The sequence below is a fragment of the Artemia sp. Qi Xiang Cuo genome, chromosome 1 (genome assembly GCF_049724085.1).
Source record: "Artemia sp. Qi Xiang Cuo chromosome 1, ASM4972408v1, whole genome shotgun sequence".
NCBI lineage: Eukaryota > Metazoa > Arthropoda > Branchiopoda > Anostraca > Artemiidae > Artemia > Artemia sp. Qi Xiang Cuo.
In genome coordinates this window covers 5,734,840-5,762,252 of record NC_142794.1, presented here as the reverse complement: position 1 = coordinate 5,762,252, position 27,413 = coordinate 5,734,840, and the positions used below count along the sequence as shown (strand labels likewise).

Sequence of the window (27,413 nt, the reverse complement as noted above, 5' to 3'; positions counted from 1 at the left end):
TAGTGCTGTCGTTAATAGGCCATAAAGAGACGAGCTCCCTATCAGCCATACTCACAAAATAGGAATTTATTGTGGAGGGACCCAGGCTCCTCTCAACTTCTCAGAAACGAGTTGACAGTATAGCTGTTTTACTACCATCCTACTAACAGCTCACTGCAGCACCTAGCTGCCGAAGGCCAACGCAGGTGCGCACGCTCCATTTCCGCCTTAATTTATTCAAAGCTTCTCTCTTTACCTCCTTCCATGAAGTTTTATTTCACTTTAAATCTTTTCTAATGAATTTTTCCCACCCCATTCAGAGATGAACTGCTTTTTGCTATGCTCCAAATGGATGTAAAAAAGAACAAAAAAACATAAAGAGGATATCAAAATAGGAAAATAGAAAGGGAAACAAGAATGTCAAGATAGAAAAAAAATGAAAAAATAAAAAAAGATGAATATAGAGATAGGAATAACTAAAGATAGGGATATAAAAATAGGAATAGTTAAACATAGGAATATAAAAATAGGAACATACGTAGAAAATAGAAATTTAAAGATAGAAAAAGAGGAAAATAGGGAAAAGATAGGAATAATTAAAGATGGGAAAAAAATATAAATAGGAAAATAGGATTATAACTTATAAGGATAGAAAAAGAAGAAAAGATAGGAATATAAATGGGAAATAGGACTATAAAGACAGAAAAAGAGGAAAAGATGGGAATAATTAAAGGTTACAATAAAATATATAAATAGAAAAATAAAGATAGAAAAAGACAGAAATAATCAAGGATAGGAATAAAAAAAAGAAATATTAAATAGGAATACAAAGAAATATAAATAGGAACATAAAGAAACAAATATAAGGATGATAGAAGAGCTTTAGCGAAGGTCTTATCCTTGTATGGTATACCAGACAAATATATTAAAGTGATTAGTGCTATTTACGAGAATAACACTGCTGTGGTTAAGGTAGGAAATGAGGTTAGTAGCTGGTTTCGTATTAAATCAAAAGTTAAGCAGGGTTGTCTTCAGTATCCATTTATATGGATAATTTTGATGGACTTTGTCTTAAGGAGCACAGGAAAGGCAATGAGGGAACACGGAATCAAATAGGGAAGAGAACCTTTCCTGGATGAGATGAAAGTGTGAGCAAAATGAATGAACGTTTAGAGGTTTTGCGAGTTCAAAGTGCTATTTTAAAAGCAGAATTTCCAAGGCTCATGATGTTTTTTTACAGTTGTAAAAAGTTTGGAAGAATATGAAGATAAGTCTGCGAACCAAGATTAGAATATTGGAAGGTAGAGTGATGAAAGTGGTCAAATATGGTTCTGAAGGATGGGCGCTCCGAAAAACGGAGGAGGATTTGCTTGATGTTTTCCAGAAAAATTGCCTACGGATTGTTTTGGGTACCCGGGTGGCTGACCGTAATTCTGTCAGTAGGCTGTACAAAAAGTGTGGTTCAATCTTGTTTTCTAGGGCTATAATGAGAGAAAGGTTGAGATGGCTAGGGCACGTTTTGCGGATGAAGGTTGACAGATTGCCAAAGATTGTCCTTTTCGGCCAACTGTCTAGGGCTTAACGAAAAGCTGGTCGTCCGCGGTTGGGGTAAAGAGGGAAGCTTTGAACAGATTAGGATGGACGAGGAGCCTGCGCAGCTGTGTTGGCCTCAGGCGACTTGGTGCTGTGATGAGTTGTTAGTATTAGTAATGTAAAGATAGAAAAAGAAGAAAAGATAGGAATATAAAGATAGAAAAAGAGGGAAAATAGAAAAAGATAAGAAAAATTTAGCACTTTGCATTTTTGCTTGGGGCTTCTCTCGTTACATCATTCTCAGCCTCTGTCTTATGGGAAAGTGAAACTAATTCTGATTTTCTTTAATTTAAAATGGTACAAGAAAACGTCTGAGGAATATGAAAATGTCTATTGGCCGTGCAATATTTCTAAACTGAAAAAAAACATGTTTAGAGCTCAGGTAAAAAATGTGCAACTTTGCACTTTCTTGAAGGTCAATCTCCAATGTTTCGTATCATAGGCAGCGCAATAGCGCTGCCTAAGTAAAGAACGATGTTGGCACAATGTATTTTTTTCCAGACCAGGGCACTTCGTATCGAAAGAGTTGTCGTAGAAGCTCCGAAAAGGGCTCATTCAATTGGAAATTGGAATGGCCAGTGCCCTTTTCAATAGTCGAAAGTGATAGGAAGGCAACTAACACCCCATCCACGCCCACCATTTCCCCAACCCATCCAATCCAAATTTTGAGATAGCCATTTTGTTCAACGTAGGAGGGCAACTAACGCCCCTCTCACGCCCACCTTTTCCCCAAACACATCCAATTAAAGTTTTAGATAGCCATTTTGTTCAACGCAGTTGAAAATTCTGGAAGTTAGGTCGTTAAGGGTGATAAACCCCTCAGCGTCCTCAGGGCAAGGGCTTTTAGTTTGGCCCGGATGACATATAAGGTTTTTTATAGAAGACGATGTCGTAGAAACTTCAAGAAAGATTCATTTAATTTGAAATTGAAATGGCTAGTGCCCTTTTTAATAGTCGAAAATGATTGAAGGGCAACTAACCCCTCTCTCACGCCCACCATTTCCCCAAACACATCTAATCAAACTTTTGAGATAGCCATTTTGTTCAACGTAGTTGACGTTCTTTAAATTATGTATTTGAGGATGACACACCCCCCAGAGCCCCCAGGGCAAAGGTTGTAAGTTATGCCCTGGGGTTATATAATGTTTTTTATAGAAAGCGTTGTAAAAATTTCAAAAAGGGCTCATTTGATTGGAAATTTGAAGAGCTATTGCCCGTTTTGATAGTCAAAAGTATTCGGAGGGAGAATCCCCCCTACGCCCAATATTTCCCCAAACATTTCTGATCAACATTTTGATATGGCCATTGTAGTTGAAAGGTCTGGAAATTATGTCTTTGAGGATGACAATCCTCCCCCCCCCCATAGCCCTCAGGAAAAGAATCGCAAGTTGTGCCCTTGGGGCATATACGGTTTTTTTTTATAGAAAGTTTCGTCGTAGAAGCTTCAAAAAGGGCTCATTTGATTGGAAATTGAGAAGACTTGTACCTTTTTTTTGGTAGAAAGTGATCGAAGGGCAAATCCCCCCCCCACGCCCATAATTTCCCCAAACACTTCCAATCAAAATTATGAAATAGCCATTTTGTTCAGCGTATCAGAACGGTCTGAAAATTATATCTTTGAGGATAAGAAAAAAACAGCCCTCAGGATAAGGGTTTTAAGTTATGCCCGGGGATATACAAGGTTTTCATAGAAAGCATGGTCATATAAACTTCGGAGGGGGCTCATTGGATTGGTAATCAGACGCGCTAGTGATCTTTTTAAGAGCCAAAGTGATCGGAGGGCAGCTACCCCCCCCCCCACACACACACACACACACACACACGTCCTATTGTCCCGAAATGCATCTAATAGAAATTTTGAGATAGCTATTCTATTCAAAATGGTCTAACTATCATATAACAAGACCTTTGGGGCTTGAACAATCCCCAGAGATTAGGGACAAGGGTTGTAAGCTATACCCAGGGGAATTTAAGGTTTTTATGGAAGGGATGGTTGTTTAACTTTAAAAGATGCTCATTCTGTCTCCCTGAAAAAGACCATGCCAAAATAAAACGAACAGAAATTAATTAAGACTTTCTCAACGAAATAAGTTTTTTAAAAAGAGTATAGAACTCCATTAAACCAAAATGAACAAAAATAGAATCAAATAATCTACCAAGAATACAACTACCACAAATCAGTATCAATAAATAAATAAAATCCTAAACAAACAGAAATTAAAATAAATAAGAGTCAAGCTCAAAATGAGCAGAAATTAATATGAGTAGGCCTAGGGTTCTAAGCACCAAGCTTTCTAAAAGCCAGAATATAATATGTACTTTACTGAAAAAAATTCTTTAAATGTTTTCACTTATTTGAATTTAAGAAATCAAAAATCAATTAAGATTTTAAGGAATAAATATCAGCATATGTATATTAAACTGACAATGCAGATTTTTTTCAGTAAATTCATTTGAATTTTTTTCAGTAACGTACAAATTATATTCTGGCTTTTTTTAATTAATCTGGATAAAAGGCAGCCTAACTTTGAATAAACATATGTCCCTTGGGGGGAAGGGGTAGTTGTATTTTTATGTGCGAATCCACATTTTTTCCATATTGAAACTTTAATATTGGACAAATTTATAATTTAGTTGAAGAGTAAAGATAAAATCCCGTCGAGCTCCTGTGACCTTATATCAATTAAGAAAATCAAATATTTTAATCATTTACTATAAATTGAAACATTGCTGGTTATTGGCTGGTTTAGAACATCCTTAGCCAGGCACGTACGCAGGAATTTGTTTCGGGGGGGGGGGGGGAAATCCTTCAAACCCATTATTCTGTGAGAAAAATCAGAAAATTATGGGAAAATGAAAAAAAAATCGTGAGATTTCGGGGGGAGCGGGCCCGGAGCCCCCCCCCTGCGTACGTCCCTGTCCTTAGCTATTCTTCTAGCATTAGATTACCTCTACTATTTAGCACAGGTAATCCTCTTAAAAAAAAGAAAAAAAAAACTCAGATAATCCACTAGTGTACCAACTTCATCGAAAAAAAATTCTAAATACTCCTGAACACTTCACTTTGTGACGATACCCCCCCCCCCGCCTCCCTCAAACGAAAGGTGTAGTTCATTTGGGAATGTAGTTCATATTGTAAATTATGCTTCCATGTGGTGGCTAAACTTGAAGACGTTTGGACCGAAAAAAGGAATTATTGTTTAGTTTATTATAATGAGAAATAAAATAACAGACTGTAGCCTATTCATTGCTGTTTCTGAGTCAGAAACATTCATAAAATGTTCTTTCTTAGAACAAGACCCCCCCCCCAAAAAAAAAAGAGCATTATAATGATTTGAGAATTGGGAGAGTTATAGTCCTCTACGATGGTTAAACTTGATACCCTTTGGACAGCAAATTTCGATTTATTCTTAGAAGGAGCCCCCCCCCCCCCAAAAAAAAGAAGAGGAATGCAATTGTTTGTGAACCGGGAAAATTACGGTCTTATGCGATGGCTAAAACTTCAAGCCCTTTGGACAAAGAACATCGAATTATCAAACATTGAAATATAGAAATATTCCCTTAATTTATTATAATCACAGAAATAAAATATAATATCAGACTGTATTCATTTCTTTTTCTGAGTCGGAAACAGTTTTAGAATTTGGGACTAGTATGTGGTCTGTCATATTGTAAGTGGCAACTTTGAAAGCCACGTATCCACCGTAGCCGGGGTTTCCTTTGTGGACAAGTGCGATACCCGTGATCCACATTGGTGGTTGAGGGATGACTGCCTGTGCGTCTAGGAAAGGGACTGTTGTTTGCCCGACGTCTTTCTCAATTGATGATGCCTGAAATTGAAGTCATTGTTTTCAAAGTTGGCTTGATTTAAAGGAAATAATTCATTTGAATGCCAAAAGAACCTCTTGTTTTAGTTTTAGTTAGTCATCAGTTTAGTCATTTATTCATAATTGAATGTTTTTTTTTATAATTATCACTGTTTTTTTCTTCAGTTTAGTCATTTACTCATAATTCAGTTCAGTCATTTTTGTCATTTATTCATAATTCAGTTTAGCCATTTATTCACAATTGATTTTTTTTTTATAATATTCACTTTGTTTTTCAATCGTTACTATCCCAAGGAATTATAATTCTTTAAGTTTAAATCTTTAAGTTTGATGAAGTTTTTCTAAAAAAAAATCCCTAGATTTTAGTTCAGACTATGTTCAACAGTACTTTATTATTCCGCTATATGTCGTTATAAGGTATTGGATTTATTGTTGAACTTTTCCGAGCATTTGTGTTTGCATATTCTCTAAGAGCGATGTTTTTCCGATTATTTATCAGAAACTTTTTCTGAAAATTTTCCATTGAATTTTAATACTGTTTTCCAATAATATTGCAATCGAGGGCAATTCAATTTTGGTGTTGAATGTAACTCCCGGCTTGTGTTGAATTTCATGATCGACTTATTGATTTTTATATTCAATACGATGATCAATTTGTTGCCAATAACGTTTATTTAACGTTGTCCAAAAATTATCAGAAATTAAATTGATTTATTTCTTGCAATACTAATTGAGTCCATGCGTTATACCATAATCAAGACAATACACACATATAGTGTATAGTACACGTTAATGAGCCACAACTGACTCCACAACTGACTCCTGACTCCAGAGAAAATATCCTAGTGACTTGTTTGGGTCACAAGTTTGAATGAAGGTCAAACTTCTTCTTCTATTTTTGGACTTGTTAGAAATCGTTGAGCAACATTTTTAAAATGTGTTGGAAAATAACTTCGCTTACTTGCGGATTAGAGAGAAAGAGATAGAAAATTTATTAAAACAACAAAAACATAAAAACAGAATACAGTAGAAAAAAATACATAATAAGTACTGCAGATTTCAATTCACAACTCTGTCCCTAGAGACCTTAATGACGTATTTTTTAGGGTTAAAGAGATCTAGAATACCTTCACCCAGCAAGGCCGTATCCAGGGGGGGGGGGGGTTATCCGGTTTGAACCCCCCCCCCCCCGAAATTTTTGACCGAGTCGAAAATAAGTCGAAAATTAGTAAAACCTAGGTAAAAATCAGTAAAATTAGTCGAAGACCGAGTCAAAAATTAGTAAATCCCCACCCCCCCCCCCTCGAAAAAGTAAAAATTTAGTAAAAAAAAAAAACGAAAAAAAATCCTGAATCCGCCCTTGTCACCCAGCCTTCTTTGTACCAAGGACTGTGAAAATGAAATCTTTTTTGTTTGAATGGGCAAGGTGGAAACCTACGTACCAATGTATGTATTAAAAAATTAGGAAAAAAGGAAGCTCGATTTTTGATGAAAATACGCCCATCTGGAGTTATAAACTTTTGGTAGTAGCTGGCGCCAAATTAAAAAAAACAACAAATAATCATGGGTGAAATATCAGCAAAAAAATAAGTCAAAAATGAATGCTACCGAACAGCTTAAGGTGTAATTTTCCATTGAAGGTGCAGTTGTCTTTGGGAATCAATAGATTATTAATGTTTGAATTTTTTACGAACGGAAAATGCTGTCAATTTTTTTCAGTTAGATCTACCTTCTTGTTTTAAGTTGGCAACACTGACGAAAATGAGGTACTGCCCTTATAAACTTCCCAATTAAACAAAAGATAAATAAAAGAAAAGAAAAATCTTATTAAAAATCTTAAAAAGACATGAATAGACCTAAGATGGGCCCAAGGGGCAAATATGTTCTTATTTCTATGTTCGTGGAACTTGGAGCTATACAACTAAAAGTTAAGCATGTGTGTCAAAAGTAAAAGCTTACCGTAAATACAACATATTCATTATCTCCAGCGTCTTCAAGTGGCCGACTGGGTGTTCTTAAAGGCGTGTCGGGATTGTATAAATGTACTTGCTTTCTTGACTCCTCGCTTGCTGGTGTGTTGTCACTCCCCACCCAAACTGCACTACCATAATCCACCCAACCGTTAAAAAATTCAATAGGAGCGACTTGCATTTCCAGATTAATATGACCTCCAAGACGTCTGAATCTCAGACCTATGACAACATGACCTTGAGGGGCCATTAAGTGATCCAGGTCTAGTGCTCGTTCTTCATATGTGAGGGTAGCATAGTCGCTGTATTTGTTGATTAGCGCCGTGGAGTCATCATTTGGGATGATTGGTTCTACTGGCCTCCATTGCATGCTTGATGCATTGATGGAACCTCTTGGTAGGGACTTTCCTTCTTGAATCTGGAAAGAAAGTTTGCAATATTTTTGAAGTCTCAGGTTCTTGAAAATTAAGATTTTCGAACAGTTCGTGGTAACGAACTGTAATTAAGAAGTAACCTGGCTCAATGGTAACCAAAACTGTAAAAAACAGGATTTTGAAACAAAGAGATACATCAAAAGAATTAAATTTTACTGCTGATTACAAATATAGAAGTTTTATCAAGTTTAGTTTTACCTATCAAAATTTACGTAGATTATAACATTTGGCTGATTTTCGAAAAAGGCGGAAAGACCCCCTAAAAGTTATAGAACCTTAATGAAAATCACACCATCATATTCAGCGTATCAGAGAACCCTCTTGCGGAGGTTTCAAGCTCCTATCTACAAAAATGTGGAATTTTGAATTTTTTGCCAGAAGAAAGATCACGTATGCGTGTTTATTTGTTTTTTTTTTTGTTTTTGTTTTTCCAGGGATGATCGTATCGACCCAGTGGTCCTAGAGTATCGTGGGAGGGCTCATTCGAAAAGAAAATTAAAAGTTCTAGTGCCCTTTTTAAGTGATGAAAAAATGGAGGGCAACTAGGCCCCCTCCCACGCTCATTTTTTTCCCAAAGTCACCCGATCAAAATTTTGAGGTAGACATTTTGTTCATTATGGTCGAAAATATGATAACTATGTCTTTTAGGATGACTTAATCTCCCGAAGTCCCCGGGGGAGGGCTGAAAGTTATGAACTTTACCCAATGCTAACATATAGTATTGGTTATTGGGAAGTATACAGACGTTTTCAGAGGGGATTTTTTCTGGTAGTGGGGGGGGGGAGTGGGTCGGGGTTTATGTGGGAGGATCTTACCATGAGGGAAGTTTTCATGGGAGAAGGGATATTGCTATGAAGGGGGCGCCCGATTTCACATCATTATTTAAATAAAGATCAGAAACTATATATAAAAAAACACATTTTTTAACTGAAAGTTAGGAGCAACATCAAAACTTAAAACGACAGAAAACATTGCGTATATGATTAGGCTCATCCCCTGGTCAATACCTCGCTCTTTATGCCAAAGATTATTTAGTACTTTCATAAGAGCTATTTATTCTAATTAACGGCATTTGTGATTAAGGGGTCATTTTCAAAGAATTGGAACAAAATTTGAACTTTAGCTTAAAGAGCAAGGTATTGACTAGGGGACGAACCCTGTAGTATACGTAATAAAAAATATAAGAATATAGAGGTTCGTTACATAAGTTAATTCGTAAGTTACATATATTTATTACTAATAAAAAAGTTCGTAAATAAAATTAAACAGGTTTCGAGAAAGCCATTTAACCAAATAAAAGTAAAATTAATATTAAAATATTTTTTTTAATTATTCATGTACGGTGAGCCAAAATCAAAACCTGCATTAATTCAAAAACGTTCAAAAATTTAATAAAAAAAAAAGTTTTTTAACTGAAAGTAAGGAACGACGTTAAAACTTAAAACGAACAGAAATTATTCCGTATATGAAAGGGGCTGTACCCTCCTCAACGCCTCGCTCTTTATGCTAAAGTTTGCATTTCTCACAACTCTATTTTTTTTAAACAATAAAAAGCATTAGCGTAAAGAGCGAGGCGTTGAGGAGGAGACATCCCCTTCCATGTACAGACTAATTTATGTTCGTTTTAAGTTTTAAAGTCGTTCCTTAATTTTAGTTAAAAAAAAACTTTTTTTTATTTTATTTAATTCAGTAAAACCTCGCATTTGTTTTTGTGAAAGTTGTGCTTACAATGTACATTTCAGAAATATTTCGTATTGTTGGCAGCTAAGCCCCCTTCCACCTGAATGCTATCATTATCTCCAGATCGCTTACCAGAAAATCGATCAATCTCTCGCCCCTATTCCATGAAAACTGCGTTTAGTTTTTCCAGGTAATTTTCAAATATTTCTATTTCCATAAAAATCGCACTATATTTGTCAAAAAAATCCAATCATATATCGCCCTTTTTTCATGAAATTGTGCTTAGAATGTCTATGTCTTCAGGACTTTACCGAGTCATTTTCAAACGTATCCCTTCTTCCTGATAAAAAGATATAAGCTGATATTCCAGAACCCCCCCCCCCCCGATTTTATTTTTGGAGCAAAATTGGGTTCTTTATCAGTGCAAAGTCGCCAGATTGCAATAGATCCATTGAGATATTAAGCTATGGGTGCCCAACCTGGGTACACCCAAGTCTTGGGTTGCGACACAGTATTTCCGGAGCTAGGTTTCTTTACAAATACATAGTTTAGTGCCTTTACTACTTTGTTATAGTACCTCAGCATAAATCTTTTCACTTATTCTCAAGGAGATCCAACATTGTGTTACAAATTCAAAGGGATACGAATCTAAAAAAGGGTTAGGAGTAGTATAGCTATTGAAACAAAAATACTTTTTTTGCACACATACCCTTTTTCAGCCACACCAGGAGAGGGGGATGAATTACCACCATAAATGCAAAAATTTGACATAAAATATTGTAATAATTGAATTTAGTTCATCATATCAATGAGAACCACCCTTCTTGTACTTTTTACCAAAAGGGGCTTATATATAATTTTACGTTTGTTTCTCAAATTAATAGACACGACTATCCTATTGTTAAATTTCTCAATGTTTTAAACGTTAATATCCCGTTTGTTTACTTTGTTTTAAGGCATCATGAGTACTTTCAATAATAACAATAACTTAAACAACACTATAAGCAACAAGAAAAAAGGAATAAAGAAATATAAAAAGAAAAAAGACCAAAATAAAACAAAACAGTCAACTAGAATAAAAAGAGTAGAATTAGAATCCAAACTAAAACTATCGTTCTTTAGAAGGCTAACCTCAATGTAATAATAATAATGACAATTATTTATTTGGAATCAGGCTATGTCTGTCGTAGTATAAAAATGAAACATATTTTTTTCGAAAAGGAGTTTATAGACAAGCCGGTCAATCGGGGTTGGCCAAATTAACTGATGCTATAAGCAAGGCCGTATCCAGGATTTTTTATTCGGAGAGGGTTTTACTTAAAAAAAATTGGGGCGGTGGGGGGGGGGGTTACATAAAAAAAATACTCAAAAAACACATACGAAATTTGTTGATATGCATTTTTGTTACATTTTTACGAGTCAGACAAAAATTTCGGGGGGGGGGGCTTCAAACCCCCTAACCCCCCCCCCCTCTGGGTTCAGCCTTGGTTATAAGAACATTTGTATTTCTTACCGTTATAGTAATGAAAAAGAGACTTTTCTTCATATCTCTGCAAGTTTAAAATTCGTCTTTTCGTTGTCCATTGAAAATAAGATATCAACCCTTTCTAAACGGTCGAATAAATGTCATATTTATATTTACCTGAATATGCACCACTCTTCCTTGTTTAACGAATCGAACTCCTGTCACGATGTTCCCAGATAAGACATCAGCGACGGCGGGCCTTAAACTTACATAGCGGTCTGACCTAGGGCCCGGCTGATCACAAAGACAGATGCAATTCGAACAATGATATAAAAATCTCCACCAGCTGTCTGCTCTCTTACTATTGCCTAAAAAGGGTGCTAAAATAAATAAATTTTGTCGAAAATAACTCGGAGATGTTATGCCAGTGAAGTTCTCAGGTTTTTCTAGATAATTTATCATAAAGAAACTTATTCTAATATCTATCCAAGCAAGCCTACCATTAATATATTTTTTACTAGTCTAAAAACTGGAAGTTTTTATTTATATTAAACAATTCTGCCTGTCGGAGAATCTCTTATCCGACTCAGATGTGGACTGAATCATCCAATAAAAACTTTTCCGGTCGGGTGACTGAGATTCGGCATCCAAAGCAAAATTTGACAATCATTTTAATTTCAACAGATTTTGTAGAACTTAAACCTTTACCAGATATTAGATGAAACTTACGACTATTTCCACTACCTTCTACGACACAATATTAGAGGTTCCCTTTAGATTGATGGTATTTTTTTCGCAAGTTTATCGGCGCGACCTATTTTTGCGCCTCCCTGGGATTTTCCTCGTTTTACTCTTCGTTACGTTTTCTTATTTTGTCATGCTTAGCCAGTGTGGTCTCATAAACTATTTACAATTTAAATTATGGCGCGGAAATATCAATTTCTTTCTGGCTTAGTCATGCTTACAACGCTAATTTTCAAAACCTCAAGTCTTCATGAAGAACTATTACTTTCTGTTTGATTAGTACTTCCTCGAAGTGGAAATTTTTTAATTGCTAATTCTCATGTGTATATTCAAACAGTTCAAAGGTTAAAGAATTAAGATCAAACACTACATGTTTCATAATAAATTCGAAGCTTATAAAAAAAAAAGAATATTCTAATGCTAGAATCTTTTTAGTGAAAGATGAAATCGTGTTTGACTACCTTGAATTAGAAATTTAATCTGCTATTGACCTTTAAGGTGATACGTCATAATCCTTTTTACGAGCTTCAGCGTCGCCTAACCGTCACAAAGACAAAGGGCCCATGAGATAATTTTCCCAGGGACTCGACATCATTGACAGCTGTCGACAGTTTGTGGTTGGACTGTAAAGACAGTGAAACGTTGCATCCATTCGTCAGTAAGCTTGTCAATCAAAGCATGAGACACCCCAAGAAACTCCCAAAGCGGCTAAATTCGTCAAATGATTATAATTTTGAGCTTATTTTTGGCATTGACTTAGCAGATGTGCTAGAAAATTTTGAGTGACTGCCCTTTTTTGAACTTTAAAAAGAAAATTTTTCTCCATTTAATTGAAAAAAAATCACACTTTCTTATTATGTAGGTTTCATTACAACTAAACATCTGTATCTCTGGCATAAAACGGGGGAAGTTGAATGGTTTTTCTAAGATTCCTGTTAAATTAAGATTTGGCTTTTAGTGTTCTGTCGTTTATTCGGATCGTTTATTCAGGCTCTACAAGCTATGGCAAGACCGCCCAGTCAATTCAAAATAGTTTGGCCACAAAAACTTAAAACGTTTCTAACGGAAGAGACAAGGTGCAATATTAGCGTATCATCTTAAACAGCTTAACCAAGTCAGAGATGACAGAATGTGCCGGTCTTTATCTTCGCATGGGGTAGTCTATAAAATGTGATTTAAGTGAAATAATGTACTATGCATCTTTTTTTAATTTTATTCAGATTACATACCAGCATATCGTCAATAGTGTATCAAAAGGACGTATCTCTATAATTGTAAATTTTCAGAAGAGTAAAAAAGAAACCTCACCACTTTTTTATTTCCCCTCCAAGAACCGTAAAACAAAAACAGATCGATATTTAAAATCAATACATATCAATCCGTTTTTGTTTTACGGCTGTCGGAGGGAAATAAAAAAGTTGTTAGGTTTTTCTCTGCTCTTCTGAAAATTTACAATTATGGAGATATGTCCTTTTGATACCCGACTGACGATAGGTTAATATAAACCACGAGATTATCTAATACAGATATTCTTCTTTGGAAAATGTCAAACAAAATAATTGGCGGTATATTTAAATTTATTCTTACGTGACACCTTCTGAACGATGGTAACTTTGGACATAAATTCAAGATCCAAAACAAGACGACTAGATCGTCTCTTGTTTGGTCATAATCTGCTTTTTACTATTTTCTTTTTTCTAAAGATACTTAGAGGCAAACACGCTCGCAGGAGCTTATTCCAAGATGAGTGGCGTGGGGAGAGGGTATATTAGGGAAAAAAGATGTAGACATCAAATAAAAAGTTTAGGGAACTATGAACAAAATGTCGAGCCTTACGAGGGAGGGTATACCACGCTTAGAAGTTTTGTATTTTTCTACTGTAATAGCTGGCCGTTTCGTGCTTAGAGAAATATTTGGAAATAGAAGTTCTGATTTCAAGAATATTTTGCCCCCAAAAGGATCATCCTTATAGAATTAACTATTTTTCTAGAACAGTAAAATAAATCTACGTCTTTTTTCAATCGGCCTTGAAGATTTAATATATAACAACACGTCATTTGATCGGCCGCAGCCAAATTAATGTAATAATACAACAGGCAAAAGGTGGGTAATACACATTTCTAACTAGGCTACCCTGCAATGTTAAAAAAAGATGTTGGATATTGGACGTGCCTTGAAGCTCTTCGCAATGATTGTGATTTACGTTTGAATACAGTTCTTCCCTGTTTATTGAACGGTTACTCGAATGATCAACTCATTTTTATTCAACAAATTTTCGAAACAATTATAGATTTAAAAATGATAAGCAATAACGAGACATTTTATTAGTATTAAGTTAATTTTAATTCTCTTGATTTTTTTTCTGTAAAGGTAAAATGTTCTGAATAAGGTTCGTTTTAACAGGCAATATTTGTAAAAATATTTTTGGAAGAAACTGAAGACAAACGAGCACAAACAACAAATTTATTGGTTACTGAAAATTGCTCAGTTTGACATCTGTATTTATACTTTTTGCCTGTGAATGTTACTCACCACTTCTACACTCCGTTTTTTGACCGATAAGCCTCCCGCTTTTATATTCAATCCAGTCATACCGTCTATGAGGTGATTCGGACATACATACACTGGAGTCTGCTTCAAAGAATGTGCAATCATGCAGTTTTCCTTGATCGCACCGCTTCTCCGAGTTGCAAAAGGTTTTCTTGTGACATCCAAACTCTTGAGCAGCTGTGTACGATTTACATTCTTCTTTGCACGTGTTTTCTGTGTTTAAGTCAACTTCATTGACAACATAACCCTAAAATAAATTTAGATTTTAGTCACATAACAAGCTTATACAATTTCTACAGGCTTCTCAGTCTCTTGAGAAGCTGTGTATGGTCAATATTCATCTTTGCATGTGTTCTGTGTTTAGTTCAACTTCATTGACAACATAACCCTAGATTAAACTGAGATTTCAGTCATATACGAACATATTCACAAATTCTAAAGGCTTTTCAGTCTTGAGCAGCTATATATGATCTATTCATCTTTGCATGTGTTCTGTGTTTATGTCAACTTTATTGACAACATAAAACAGATGATTAAGAGAGGGAAAGCAGTTTCAGCTGCCATTTTACGTAATTCAAGGCTTTCGAGTATAAAAGATCTAAAAATGCATAAATATGTTTTTAATTCTAAAGTTTTGCCTACTATCCATTACGGAGCTGAACTTTGGGGGCATGACCCGGCACCACAATTGGAATCAATTCAGCTGCAACACTTTAAGAGATTAATTGGTCTTCACGTAACGACCCACAATCAGGCAATAAAAGGTGACCTAGGTATATTTTCGCTGAGAATGAGCAGATTAGCACAGATGATCCGGTACTGGCTAAAGGTTCTAAGTCTGTCAGAAGATAGGTTAGCAAAAGCAGCTTATGTGGAGATGCTACGGTCGAAACGTAAAAGATCGTGGCCGTATCAAATAAAAAATGTTTTAGATGGATTAGGATTATCATATATTTGGAATGAGGGGCTAGGACCCTCAGATCAGGGTGAGTCGTTTTTGGCTATGATTGTAGAAAGAATAAAATACCAGAAAGTTCAAATGTGGACCCAGGCAGTTAAAACATCTGAAACATTGAAGTTTTATTACCATGTAAAATAGATATTTGGATTCGAATATTATTTTAAACTAGGATTACCGGGGGAGACATTGAGGACTTTGTTTCGGATCCGAGCAAATTGCATGCCACTAAAAAATAGAAAAAGAGTATTTGAAAGAAAAAGGGGGGCCCCAGATACAAATGCGGCTTACTCTTGCCCCAGATGTAACTTAGGTATTGAGGATGTCGCCCATATTCTCACCGTATGCCCCAAACTTGCTATTTTAAGGTAAATTTTCTTGGAGGGTTTTAACTGGTATTGCCCGGGGATCATGAAAACGACTGTAAAAAGGACAATCAGGCAGTTATGTAAATTTGTAAATGAAGCGTTGACATCAATGAGAGAAACTGGATATTTATGTTATGTTTCTTGTGGAGTGTGATTATGAATACTTTTCTGTATGGCCTGTTTTTTGGCTTATAATAAAATTATTATTATTATTATCATAACCCTAGATTAAATGAAGATTTCAGTCATATGCGAACATATACAATTTCTACAGGCTTCACAGCCTCTTGAGCAGTTCTGTATGACTTAAATGTTTTTGCATGTACTCTGTGTTTAGGTCAACTGCTTACCATCATAAACTTAGAATAAATATGGACTATAGTCACATGAAAACATAAACCGTCTCTACAGGCTCATCAACCTCTTGAGTAGCTGCGTGTGATTTACATCACATTATTTGCATGCGCTCTATGTTTGAGTCCATCTGTTGACAGCAGCTTGACAACTACTGACAACCGTAGAATACATTTGGGTTTTAGTCATATGCAAGCATAAGCAGCTGTGCACGACTTACCTTCTTCTTTGTAAGGGCTCTCTCTTTTTGTATATAAAATAACATCCTCAATTTCTACTGGCTTCTCAGCCTCTAGTAGGTTAAATTTGTTTCATTGAATTATGAAATAATTAACTCTTCCGTTTTTGGATTGCCAAAATTGCCGAAATATAACAAGGAAAAATGGCCGAAATTGCCGAAAAATTGCCTTTCAAAATTGCCGAAATATAACAAGGAAAAATGGCAAGCAAATAAACCGTCGTGCAAAAAAGTGGGGTAGCAAAGTAGCAATGCTACTTGACAGTTTTCAGATTTGTTGTCTTTTGTCTGAAATTACCATTTTTGCACAAAAATACTTTTTGCTCAAAGAAAAGCTGTCAAAACACAAGTTGTGCTGCTAAAGTGTCGGCAGCTTTTGGAATTCTGTCGAATTCTGATGCTGGCAGTTTTGGAACTTTTTCCATACCTGCAAATAACTAATATATTTGAACAGCTTTAAATTATCCAGTAGCTGGATATTTACACAAATTTGATCATATGCGATTCCTAAAACTTACCTCTAGAGAAAAAAGATAACTGTGATACTTGATAATATCATAAAAGAAAAAAAAACAAAAAAAGTCAAGGAAAAAAAGCAAATAACTAGCATATTCGAATAGCTTTAAATTATCAGTAACTGGATATCTACCAAAATGATCATATGCGAATCGTAATATGTAGTAATTACAAAGTTTACCACTAAATAAAAAGGATCAAATGTGATAATTTTTACTATTCACATATGGATATAGAATATGGGTATAGAATATACAATATAGATATACCATTCTATATAGAATATAGAATGGATATAGAATATTCCTTCCATAAACTACTACGATTATTTTCGAACAAATAAGAAGCAAACAACAACAGCTAATCTTGGATGTCGTTGAAATATTTTTTTTTTTTTTTTTGAAAATCTTATAACACCATTTTTCCTGCCTTGATGACCGTGCGTTAACTTATGAGCTGTATACATATGTACGCGGTCAATGTAAACCAGTCAATGTAAACCATATAAAGTTACCAAAGAAAAAATAATTCTGAAAAAAGATCCTGTTCTTCTTAATACAGCACCCATAGCTTTTCACCATTTTAAAACTAAGAATGGCCCTAACCCCTTCAAATCTCATGGTGTGATATTGATTTAGAAGCCTTGTAATTACCACAGAGAAACAGAGATTTAACTTCTAAAATATTGTGGCTCGGAAACTTTTCGGTTTTATTAGTTTCATAATATTTCTCAAAAAAGGACCTATCAGGTTTTAAAGAGCGTTAGTTAACCTGGTTCTAAAAGGGCAGGGCTATATTTATCTCCTGAAATAAGAAGTAATGTGACTAAATTGATGAAATACGTCGCAAAAATAAACCAATGGAAGTAAAGTCGATTTTTAACAAGTATGTTTTATAAGGTATTGCCTAAATATATTTTGAAATATATATATTTGAAAAATGCCTTTTTCAAAATCCAGGGTGGGGTAATTTTGTTTTGTTCAGTTTTTTCAATATAAATACAAAAAAAAGGTGTTTCGAATGTCAGCACAAAAAGGGCATTTAGAAAGTAAATCTAGGAGGGTGGCAACTGCCGCCCCTTCTCCTCCCCCAGATTGCCGCCCCTGCCTTTCAAAAATTTAATATTCAAATTTAGATTGCTACATTTAACCTATATTTAACAAGTATAGGATATTAATTGTTATTTTTGTCTTTGTATTCCCATCCTTACCTGAAGAACCTCGGTAAACTGTATATAAGTTTCATTTTCAACCGGTTTTTCATTTATACATCTGTCGTACCAGTTCGACATTTGACTTATCACTGATCGAGCCACTTGTGCCTTTTCAGTAACTCTTTTTTCGAATTCTTGTCTAGCCAAGTCCGATTCTCGGGTGAATTCTCCTGAAAAGAAGAGAAAGAATGAATTAGAAGAATTGGGCCAATTTTTATATTTTTGGATGGTGGAATTGCTTAAGCTGCTTAAGCTCGGCTCTCACTTAGCTTTTATCATTTAGAGGGTCCGTTTGAATAGCCAGCATTCTTGAATGTATTCTTATGGAAAAGGATTGCGCTATAAAGTTTTGAATAAGGATAAGCCGAAAGGGTACATCTAGCGGTTTCGCTTAATTTCACTCGTCCATAATGTAGGGTGGATAACCATTGTTGACGAAATTTAACTCAACCCTGTGTTCAAACAGGTCTGTCGCAAAATAGCTCAGGCACAGAGAATGCGCCAAAACACAATTTATTTTAGACCAAATCGGTGCACTAAATTCGCTATAACACAAACGCAAAAACTATAAATCCTTGGTGCGCGCTGAAGCGATTTTTTTTTAACGCAAAACGGCTCATGGATAACGAATGCAGGAAACTTCACAAAATAATCGCACAGAAACGGTTCATTGCAGCTGTTGAACATAATGAAGTATCTAAGCAGTGTAAGCATAAAATAGGCTAAATCAAGTTCTGGAAACAAGGGGGAAATATATACAAAGGGATAGTTCTGCCTAATTAATTATATAATTCTTATCTTCTGTTTGTTTCCCTGGAAATGCCCTCCCAGGCCTTGAGGATTAATTGTTTCATTCAATAACCCCTATGTCATGTATTAATGAACGACTTCTGATAAATATGATACGGATGCGTTTTACAACGGCCCATTAGAAACAGTTCAACGCTGCCGTTGAACCGTTACCGATGACATATGACAGATCACGCCAAAACGGCCATTGTTGTACGAAAACGCAGCACTGTGAACCATGGGGAGTACAAGATTGTGCTGAAAAACATTAATTTATTTTAACGGGCGCGTTTTTCAACAGCTTAATTAAAATATCCAACGATGGCGCATGAGCTTGCAGCAAAAAAAACAACAACAACAACAAAACAGATGAACACTGACAAATATCCTTTTTTGTGTGAAGACGCAACTATGTGAGGCTAGGGAACATTGAATTTTTACCTCGGATGTTTTGAACGAACAAAAGGTCTACTTGAAGTATAAAAGCCGAGTGTCTAACATGAACCTCTAATTTCTAGAACATCTAGTAAAAATTGTCGAGAAAGAAGTGTCTCGTTTCTGGATTCACTGGTCATGGATGTGCATCACTGTTTGTAGCCTAGTTTTTGGTCAGCAATGTCTACCTATGCCCGGAGAGCCTTACATCCACTACTAACGACCTTGAACCGCATTTTACAGACTAGTCTTCGTAAACAACAAACTGAGGACTTGAAACTTGCATAAATATACTGAACTTAAATAAAATGGAAACTTTCAGAATTTCAGTTCATGTAAAATCACAGACAATGAGGGAAAATATCCTATAAATTTAGACATTACTGGTAGAACAAAGCCCCCTCTTAAGATTCTAATTTCAAGTCATCTGTTTGGCTAGCCCTTTATCTTGCCTTTAGAATCGGTTGCATGATATTATTGTCTAAGTTCCAACTTGTTTGAATGATTTTCATTGGCGAGAATTTTTCCCAGTGGAGCAATGATTAATATTTCATTATCAGCTATGACCTATATCTGCTTTGCATTTAATTGTATTAAAATATACATGAAGTGACAAGAACTTCCTGCATTCTTAACTTTCGTTTTCCAAATAGACTAAACAGGTACATAATTTTGATGTTGCAACTTTTTAAACTAATTTTATTCTGCATAAAATGGTTACGAACAACAATATGTAGATAAAAACAAATTAAATTTTCTACAATAAAAATCTACAACCAGTTGTTTCGAAAAATAGTTTTCTTATTTTTACAATATATATGACGAATTATAGATATATATATATATATATATATATATATATATATATATATATATATATATATATATATATATATATATATATATATATATATATATATATATATATATATATATATATATATATATATATATATATATATATGTATATGTATATATGTATATATATATATATAGCTGACAGTCCTTGCCGGTCAAATTATTCACATTTTCTAGATATTCAATTCACAGGTTAGTTAATTGCGAGTTCTAAATTCTCTGAATTTGTTATTCAACAGTTTCGTTAATTTGGTATTCAACCCAATTTTTTCCAATTTAAAAATACTATCATTTCTTTACCTGCGGGGAAAATTTTTGGTGGGGGGTGTATTTCCATATTAAAATTGATTTCATTTGCATATCTTTTTCCGACTCTTGGTATATGTAATCAAAACAAATCATATCGCGGAATTTTCCTGGAGTTTCCTTTCTTCTGAGATGGCAGCAACACGCGATGGATAAGCTAGGAGATATGTATTATCCCTCTTTTTTTTAAGAATATAAATTGAGTAGTTTTTTTTTGTGAATCTTGGTTCACTTATTTAGTCTCTACAAAAAAAAAACAGCCGTGAAATCAGAAAATACTTTCTTCAAGATTATTGGCATTATAAATGATTAGCTTCTGTTCTCTCTAAAGAATTGGAAGCTTGGTCCTGAAGGTCGAGTGATACTAGACATTGTCTTGAAATAATTTTAAATCTAATTAAGTTTACTAATTTAAAAGTATATTTAATCGAAAACTAAATATATTTGAATTTGATTTCGAATAATTTGAATTGAACTAGATATTCGATGTAACTAAACTGATTCAATACAATTAAAATTTTAATATAATTTGAAATTTATAGAATTAATATTAAATAGGTTTTAAACTTTTATAGTTAAAAAGAACTTAAATATCACACCCTTTTTTCAAAAATGGTTCTTTTACCTTTGGTCTCATATCAAACAAGCAAAAAAGGGAAAAAAACTACTTAGGTTTTTACAATTAAATTAATGGCCATCTTGGTTAACGCCAGATGGTGTTATTTATTTCTTATCTCAAAGACGAGTTTCACTTCCCCCCTCTTTCAGTTTCCCATACTCCTTGGTTAGCCCTTTTAAAATTCTTCAATAGCTTGGGGAAAGAAATAAACTAGCCTTTTTCATATATTTTGAGAAGCATCCAGGAAAACTGCATCATAGCATACCCCTTTGCATCGGTCAAAGCCAAGAGGTTGTACAGGTCATATATAAGCTGCTGCGGGGATTTTGTGAGGTTGCACAGCTCTCCGTTATATACCTGTAAAAAAGATGTTGTCTTATTTAATATTGGATTACAATATAAATAAATTTAAGTGTGTGGTCTTACATAATCCTTCAAACGGCTTAAGAGCTTTAAATAATTTTAATAGTTTAAGCTTGACCTTTCTGGATGTCTCGTGACAAAACCAAATCTGAATTTTTTGAAATTATTTGAGTTTAACAAAATATAATATCAGGGTTGCATATCGGAAAATTTGTCCAGCTTAAATTCTTTTTTTTGCAAAACTAATCCTCTTCTAACACAATCTGTAAAAATTTTCTAGTTTTGATTATAGATGTTTAAAAAAACTCATTGAAGCCCACCTCTCTCTCTATGAGTAACACTTAAAGAGTGTTAAACTTCTGACTATTGTCCTGCTCATTGAGATTGTTGTTAGTAAAAGAGTATTTTTGCCTAATGTGCTTGGATATATGCTGTATACTGTTGTGACATACATTGACTATAATGCGCCAAGTAATTGAAACATTCTTGTAATACGTGGCTTCAATTTGGCGTCTAGAGGAGTATTTGCCCACCAGTTCCTCCCCCCCCATACTTTGAAAAATACTACTTTTTGAGTATGAAAATATGTTTTTAGGTATTTTCAGTGGAGAAACCGAAGAAAACAACAAATTTGTCCCTCCCCTAGATTTTGACAAATAAATTTACAGCCCCTAATTCGTGAATTAACGTCATTGCTTGTGATAAATTTTGCGGAAATACATTTGCTATTAGTATCTTTATTATTCATCAGTATGATGTTAAGCAATGATAGTAATGATACTTAATTCTGCGCACTTAAAAATGGCTCCGTAATTTCAAGTTACGACATCTTTAAAATCCGTTACAAAATTTTGCCAAGTTTTCTCCTTTGAATAAAAAAGAAAATGGCCACTCTTGCTCTTTTGTAATATTTTTATTAACTTGACCTTAATCGATTGAAAGAATCCTCTTTATTAATGTCAAGTTGAAGCTTCGTCAAGGAGGCACACTTGTGCCTCTATAAAGAGGCGACCCACCACAATGTTAAGCGATTTCAGGTCCTAGAGGTCGCAGAGAGACGGCGGTAATTGCATTTTGTAGCCCAAGCTCAAACTAAGAAACTTGCAAAATTTCATCCTCCTCCGACTTTATCTTCATGGGGTAAACTGGGCCGGAAGTTTGGACCCTCCCACCACAGCCCCCCGTTAACGGTGTCCGATTGGGCTGAAATTTAGAGGTTAAGTTTTCCGTGGGCCCATTATCGTATCCTCGAAATTTCAGCACAATCCGCTCACTTCGTCCCTTTATCCAAAAAACCAACTCGACCCCCTTCAAGTACAACTCTTTTTTTTTTTCTTAGCCACGTCTAAAGGCCACCGTTGGCAACAGATCAGGTTTAATTAGGACTCATTAGAATCAGACATCAACCTTTTATGGCCTTTTGATATTTTAAAACCGAAAAAATTATAACCCGAATTTACATTTACGAAAAACCTCGTTTTCCTATATTAGCCCATGTTAATTTTTCCCTCCACAACCCCCCTTTAACGTTGTCTGATCGGGCTGAAATTTAGAGGATAAGCTTTCCTGGGGCCTGGGAGCTTATCGTCGAAATTTCAGCTCAATCTGATCACTCCTTCCCTGTTTTCCAAAAACCACATATCAAGATTTTTGGGAATTTGCTTGCGTCGAAAATACCTTCTATTTGCTAAACAACAATTACTATTGTGTTTGTATAGTCCAGCGGCTGAGACTTCAGACTTTCAGGCGGAAAACTCGGGTTCGATTCACCATCAGAGCAACTTTTTTATATACTTTGAAAAGAAACTCAGTTTCTTTTTTAAATTATTTGAAAAAAATTACGTTTTCTAAAGAGTTAAAGAGGCTGAGTTACAAGGTCGACCCTTAAAACGTACAGGGATTAGGAGGCACAGTTGGGGGGCTGTTAAAGAGGCTGAGTCACAAGTTCGAACCTTAAAACGTACAGGGATTAGGAGGCACCCTGTACGACGTGATTTGAGTATTCAGGAATTAAAAGCCTTAACACAAGAATGTTCAAGAGCGGGGGTTTGGGGGCGGAAGCCCCCCAACTTTAACTCCTGACACGATCAGCTAACAGTTAGTCAAGCAATAATAAGTAATAAACTGTACAAAAACGTGCAGAAATTATTTGAAAAAAACTACGTTTTCTAAAGAGTTAAAGAGGCTGAGTTACAAGGTCGAACCTTAAAACGTACAGGGATTAGGAGGCACAGTTGGGGCTACCACCCCCAAACCCCCGCTTTCGCAGCCTTTAAATATAAAAAATTTCTTTAAACTGAAAGTAAGGAGCGACATTAAAACTTAAAAGAACAGAAATTATTCCGTATATGAAAGAGGCTGTGCCCTCCTCAACGCCTCGCTCTTTACGCTAAAGTTTTTATTGTTTAAAAAAAGAGTTGTGAGAAAGTCAAACTTTAGCGTAAAGAGCGAGGCGTTGAGGAGGGCACAGCCTCTTTCATATACGGAATAATTTCTGTTCTTTTTAAGTTTTAATGTCGCTCCTTACTTTCAGTTTAAAGAAATTTTTTTTTATATTTAAAGGCTGCGAAAGCGGGGGTTTGGGGGTGGTAGCCCCCCAACTGTGCCTCCTAATCCCTGTACGTTTTAAGGTTCGACCTTGTAACTCAGCCTCTTTAACTCTTTAGAAAACGTAGTTTTTTTCAAATAATCATGATAAGAATCTACGAATTGTTAAAAGTATGGCTATCAAACTCTCATTTTTCCGAAAATAACGCACAGTGAAAGAGGTATTGGTTAAAAACTTTCGGCTCAAAAGCGGCACTCTTCTGAAATACCGGACACATGCGAGAAGTGAAGTTTGGTTAATGCTAATGAAACAAAACAAAATATGATGAAAATATAATAGCTTATGAACAAATTTGGTCTATATATTTGAACATTACGAGGGGTGAGGATAAAGCATAGCATCTAATCTTAACCCTCCAAAATAAAACTAAAGCCCCCTAAACTCCAAAAAACTAAAGCTCAAATCTTTGTCACGGAATGAGTAATATCTCACTATGCAGCGGAAACCTGTTTATCAATAGCGGCTTTGAGATTTCAATGCGATCTTTCTTTCGTGTGTGTCCTGTATTTCAGAAGAGAACCTCAAAATCTTTTTGTTGTTTTACTGGCTAAAAACTTTGCGTAGAAGAACCAATCAAGCTCTAGAATAGTGTAATTCGCTTGCAAAAATATGTCACAGTAGAAGCAAATGAAATTAGCACTTTTTTTGGTAAAATTCTACTTTAGCTACTTCAGCTACTTTTGGCTATCTTGGAACGGGGTTAGGTTAGGAAAATGAAACATTCAGGGATGGTTCTACAGGCTAAAGTATGTTCCTGGAAGGTGTCTAGAAGTACCTTCCTCCACTCCTTCTAGAGGGTCCTGAAATTTGCCTACATGGTCTATACATATTAAAATTTTGACAAAACAACATTTAACCCTAATTTTCAGGCATCAGTTTCTTTTTCTCTTGCTTTAGTTCTGAAAATGCAATCCCTTTTATTTGAGTAGAATTTTAATTCATATCAATGTTTTTTTTTCAAAATTTAGGAAATGTATTTGCATATCTTTAAACTCTTGTAAATTGGGATTGAGCAAAGTTGTGAAGCTGAAAACAATTTTGTGTACTTCATTTAAGCAGATCTATTTTGTAAGGTTTCACTTTTATAACACACAGATTTTTAAAGCAAGACCCTCTAGAGGGTGAAGGAGTGGAGGTAGGCAGGAGGTAAGTTCCATTTTCCTAATCTAACCCCTTTCCAAGATAGCCAAAAATAGCTAAAGTAGAATTTTACCCTTTTTTACCCCGGAATAATAGAAAATTAATTTTTATTTTTCTCTTTGCTTTGGGCTCGTCATTTTGAACTTGATCATTCACTAAGTGTAAAACTTGTGAACTCTCCTGAGCTTGTTCATGCTTTTTTGGGAGACGGGTGTAAGTTACCCCAAGTAGTATCTTAGGGGTGAATTCGCCCTTAATCCGAAGTAACTAAGCCACAATTCTGGAATAGCCAGATTCGTTTTACAAGCTATATGAAAAATATGGTTCTATATCACTTTCTAGGGCTGTAATGAGGGTAAGGTCGAGACGGCTAGGACATGTTTTGCGAACGAAGGATGACAGATTGTCAAAGATCGTCATTTTCGGTAATGCATCCAGGGCCAAACGGAAAATAGTTTGTCCCCGGTTGGATTGGGAAGAGGTTGTCAGAAAGGATTTGAGGGAAATCGGAACTTCTTAGGAGGGTGTACAGTGGGGATATTTGAATAGATTGGGGTGGGAACCCATATTTTGATTTCGAGCAACCTATCAATAAAAGTTATTCTGTCACTTATAGGAAAATTAACTTTGAAGATTACGCTGAAGAATATAATCATGTTTTCTAGTACCCATAATTTTCTTTACATAACCATTTTTATTTGAATATAAGGAAAAACCCGCTAAAAAATTTAAACCCAAACTTAAGTTACCTAAAGAAATTCGATTATATGTATGAGTTCACCGATAAAAACTGCTAATTTTGTTTACAAGCGTTATTTATATTAATATTGAGGGCGTATTCTTTAGTCTGATTAGTAATTTAAAATGGGGCTTACGTCGCTTGTGATCAGTTCTTTGAGTTTGTTGAGCACCGTTTCATCGCATTTAATAGCCTTCCTCTCATCCACTGTGTCTATCTCTTCGAATTCTGTTGTAACTTCTATATTTGTTTCTAATATTTCTGCGGTGTCAATCTCTTTCTCTACAGCTTTCCTTTCTTCCTCTATTATTTGGTCTTCTAGTCCAGCTAGTAATTTTTTTACCTCTTCGTCAAGCGATTCGAGAGGCGAGCTTTCTTCCCCTATCTTCCTTGCTTTGATGACAGCTTTGTCCTCATTAGCTATTTCTTCTTCACCCTTTGTTGAACAGTCTCCGTATGTGTATTCATGAAGTTCCTTTAGCATCGTTGACAAAGACGTTCGCTCTTCACCTTGCAGACTTTCTGCGTAGTCCATCAGAGTTCGTTCATTTACTAGTGCAATGTTGTTCTGATATTTTTCGAACCATTGAAATAGTGCCGAGATACTCATAATATCTGCTTCCATATCGTTCCATAAAGTTGCAAAAGTGGAATTAGGAAAATTTGTCCCGATATTTTTGAGAACCTCCAAAGTTTCTGCCGATCCACTTTCTACGGTTTCAAAACGGTTTGAAATCGTCATGTACCGTTGTAAAATCTCTTTTTCTGGGCCTAATGTTCTAAACATCGTAATCCAATTCGGGATCTCTAAATCATTCAATAAGGTGTTTGTAACATTAACTAGAGCAAATTGAAGCCATAGGGCATTTGACGGACTGTTTTCTAGACGAATACTTTCTGAATTTCTTAACCATGGGGGTAGATACTCAGAGGTGTCTATTGCTCTCTCTCCTCCAAGTCTATTATTTCTCCCTTTTCTAGCATCAGGGTCTCCGTTTGAACTTAGCTTAAGTTCTGGATTTTCCACCAGTGGTCCATCTGGTTTTCTAAAATTTGTGATATCGCCTATTATGCCCCCAAAAGAATCAGAAAATTCACTAAGACCAGTTCCAAGGGTGTCTTTGACATCACCTAATGTGCTGCCAATCATCCCTGCCACATCGTCCAATTTAGTTTTCGGCCCATCCGAGTCTATCTCTTTCACGAGCTCACTTCCACGTCCTAATATATCATCGAAAATTGATGGATGTCCATTTATTCTGAATACACACAACACAAAAATGACTAGTGAATATTTCATTGTTTCGTGTTGCACTGCTAATCAACAACTAGTCGCCAAAGTTGATGCGTACCATAACATCTGGAAGAAGATATGATGTTTTGATGATATGCCCAATTTTTGTTGCTAGACTGGAAACCTTGGTAATAATTCATGAATGTGTCAGGTTTGGTATTCCCAAAGGGATCTAGAATTAAGTTTGCAAAACAGATCATCCGTCCATGGCTAACAGTTTATTTGCCCGGTATATATTTCGATTATATAAATATAGCCAAGACGTCAAAGTTGTGTCCGGTTTTTTACTTACGTATCTATTCACAGAACAACCCCCTCACAATTTAGTAGGCTATTTCTTTTCATGTTTGGTGTTAAAATCACAAATTTGTTA

The 27,413-nt window shown here is 35.3% G+C and overlaps 3 protein-coding genes across 3 annotated transcripts in view; 1 reads left to right on the top strand and 2 right to left on the bottom strand.

Annotated features, from left to right (window-relative positions):
* The window catches only part of LOC148955943 (E3 ubiquitin-protein ligase ubr3-like), a 230,048-nt gene that overhangs the window by 11,952 nt on the left and 190,683 nt on the right, over positions 1–27,413 (bottom strand). The window lies entirely within an intron of this gene.
* The window catches only part of LOC148955948 (E3 ubiquitin-protein ligase UBR3-like), a 263,283-nt gene that overhangs the window by 187,823 nt on the left and 48,047 nt on the right, over positions 1–27,413 (top strand). The window lies entirely within an intron of this gene.
* On the bottom strand, positions 5,123–27,057 carry LOC148955950 (uncharacterized). Its single transcript, XM_089087727.1, has 7 exons — positions 25,883–27,057; positions 21,112–21,253; positions 17,887–18,059; positions 14,225–14,489; positions 11,126–11,316; positions 7,359–7,787; positions 5,123–5,402 (listed from the first exon to the last, which is right to left on the bottom strand). Exons 1-7 carry the CDS (start codon positions 27,044–27,046, stop codon positions 5,169–5,171), a joined length of 2,598 nt encoding a protein of 865 aa, XP_088943853.1. The 5' UTR covers positions 27,047–27,057; the 3' UTR covers positions 5,123–5,168.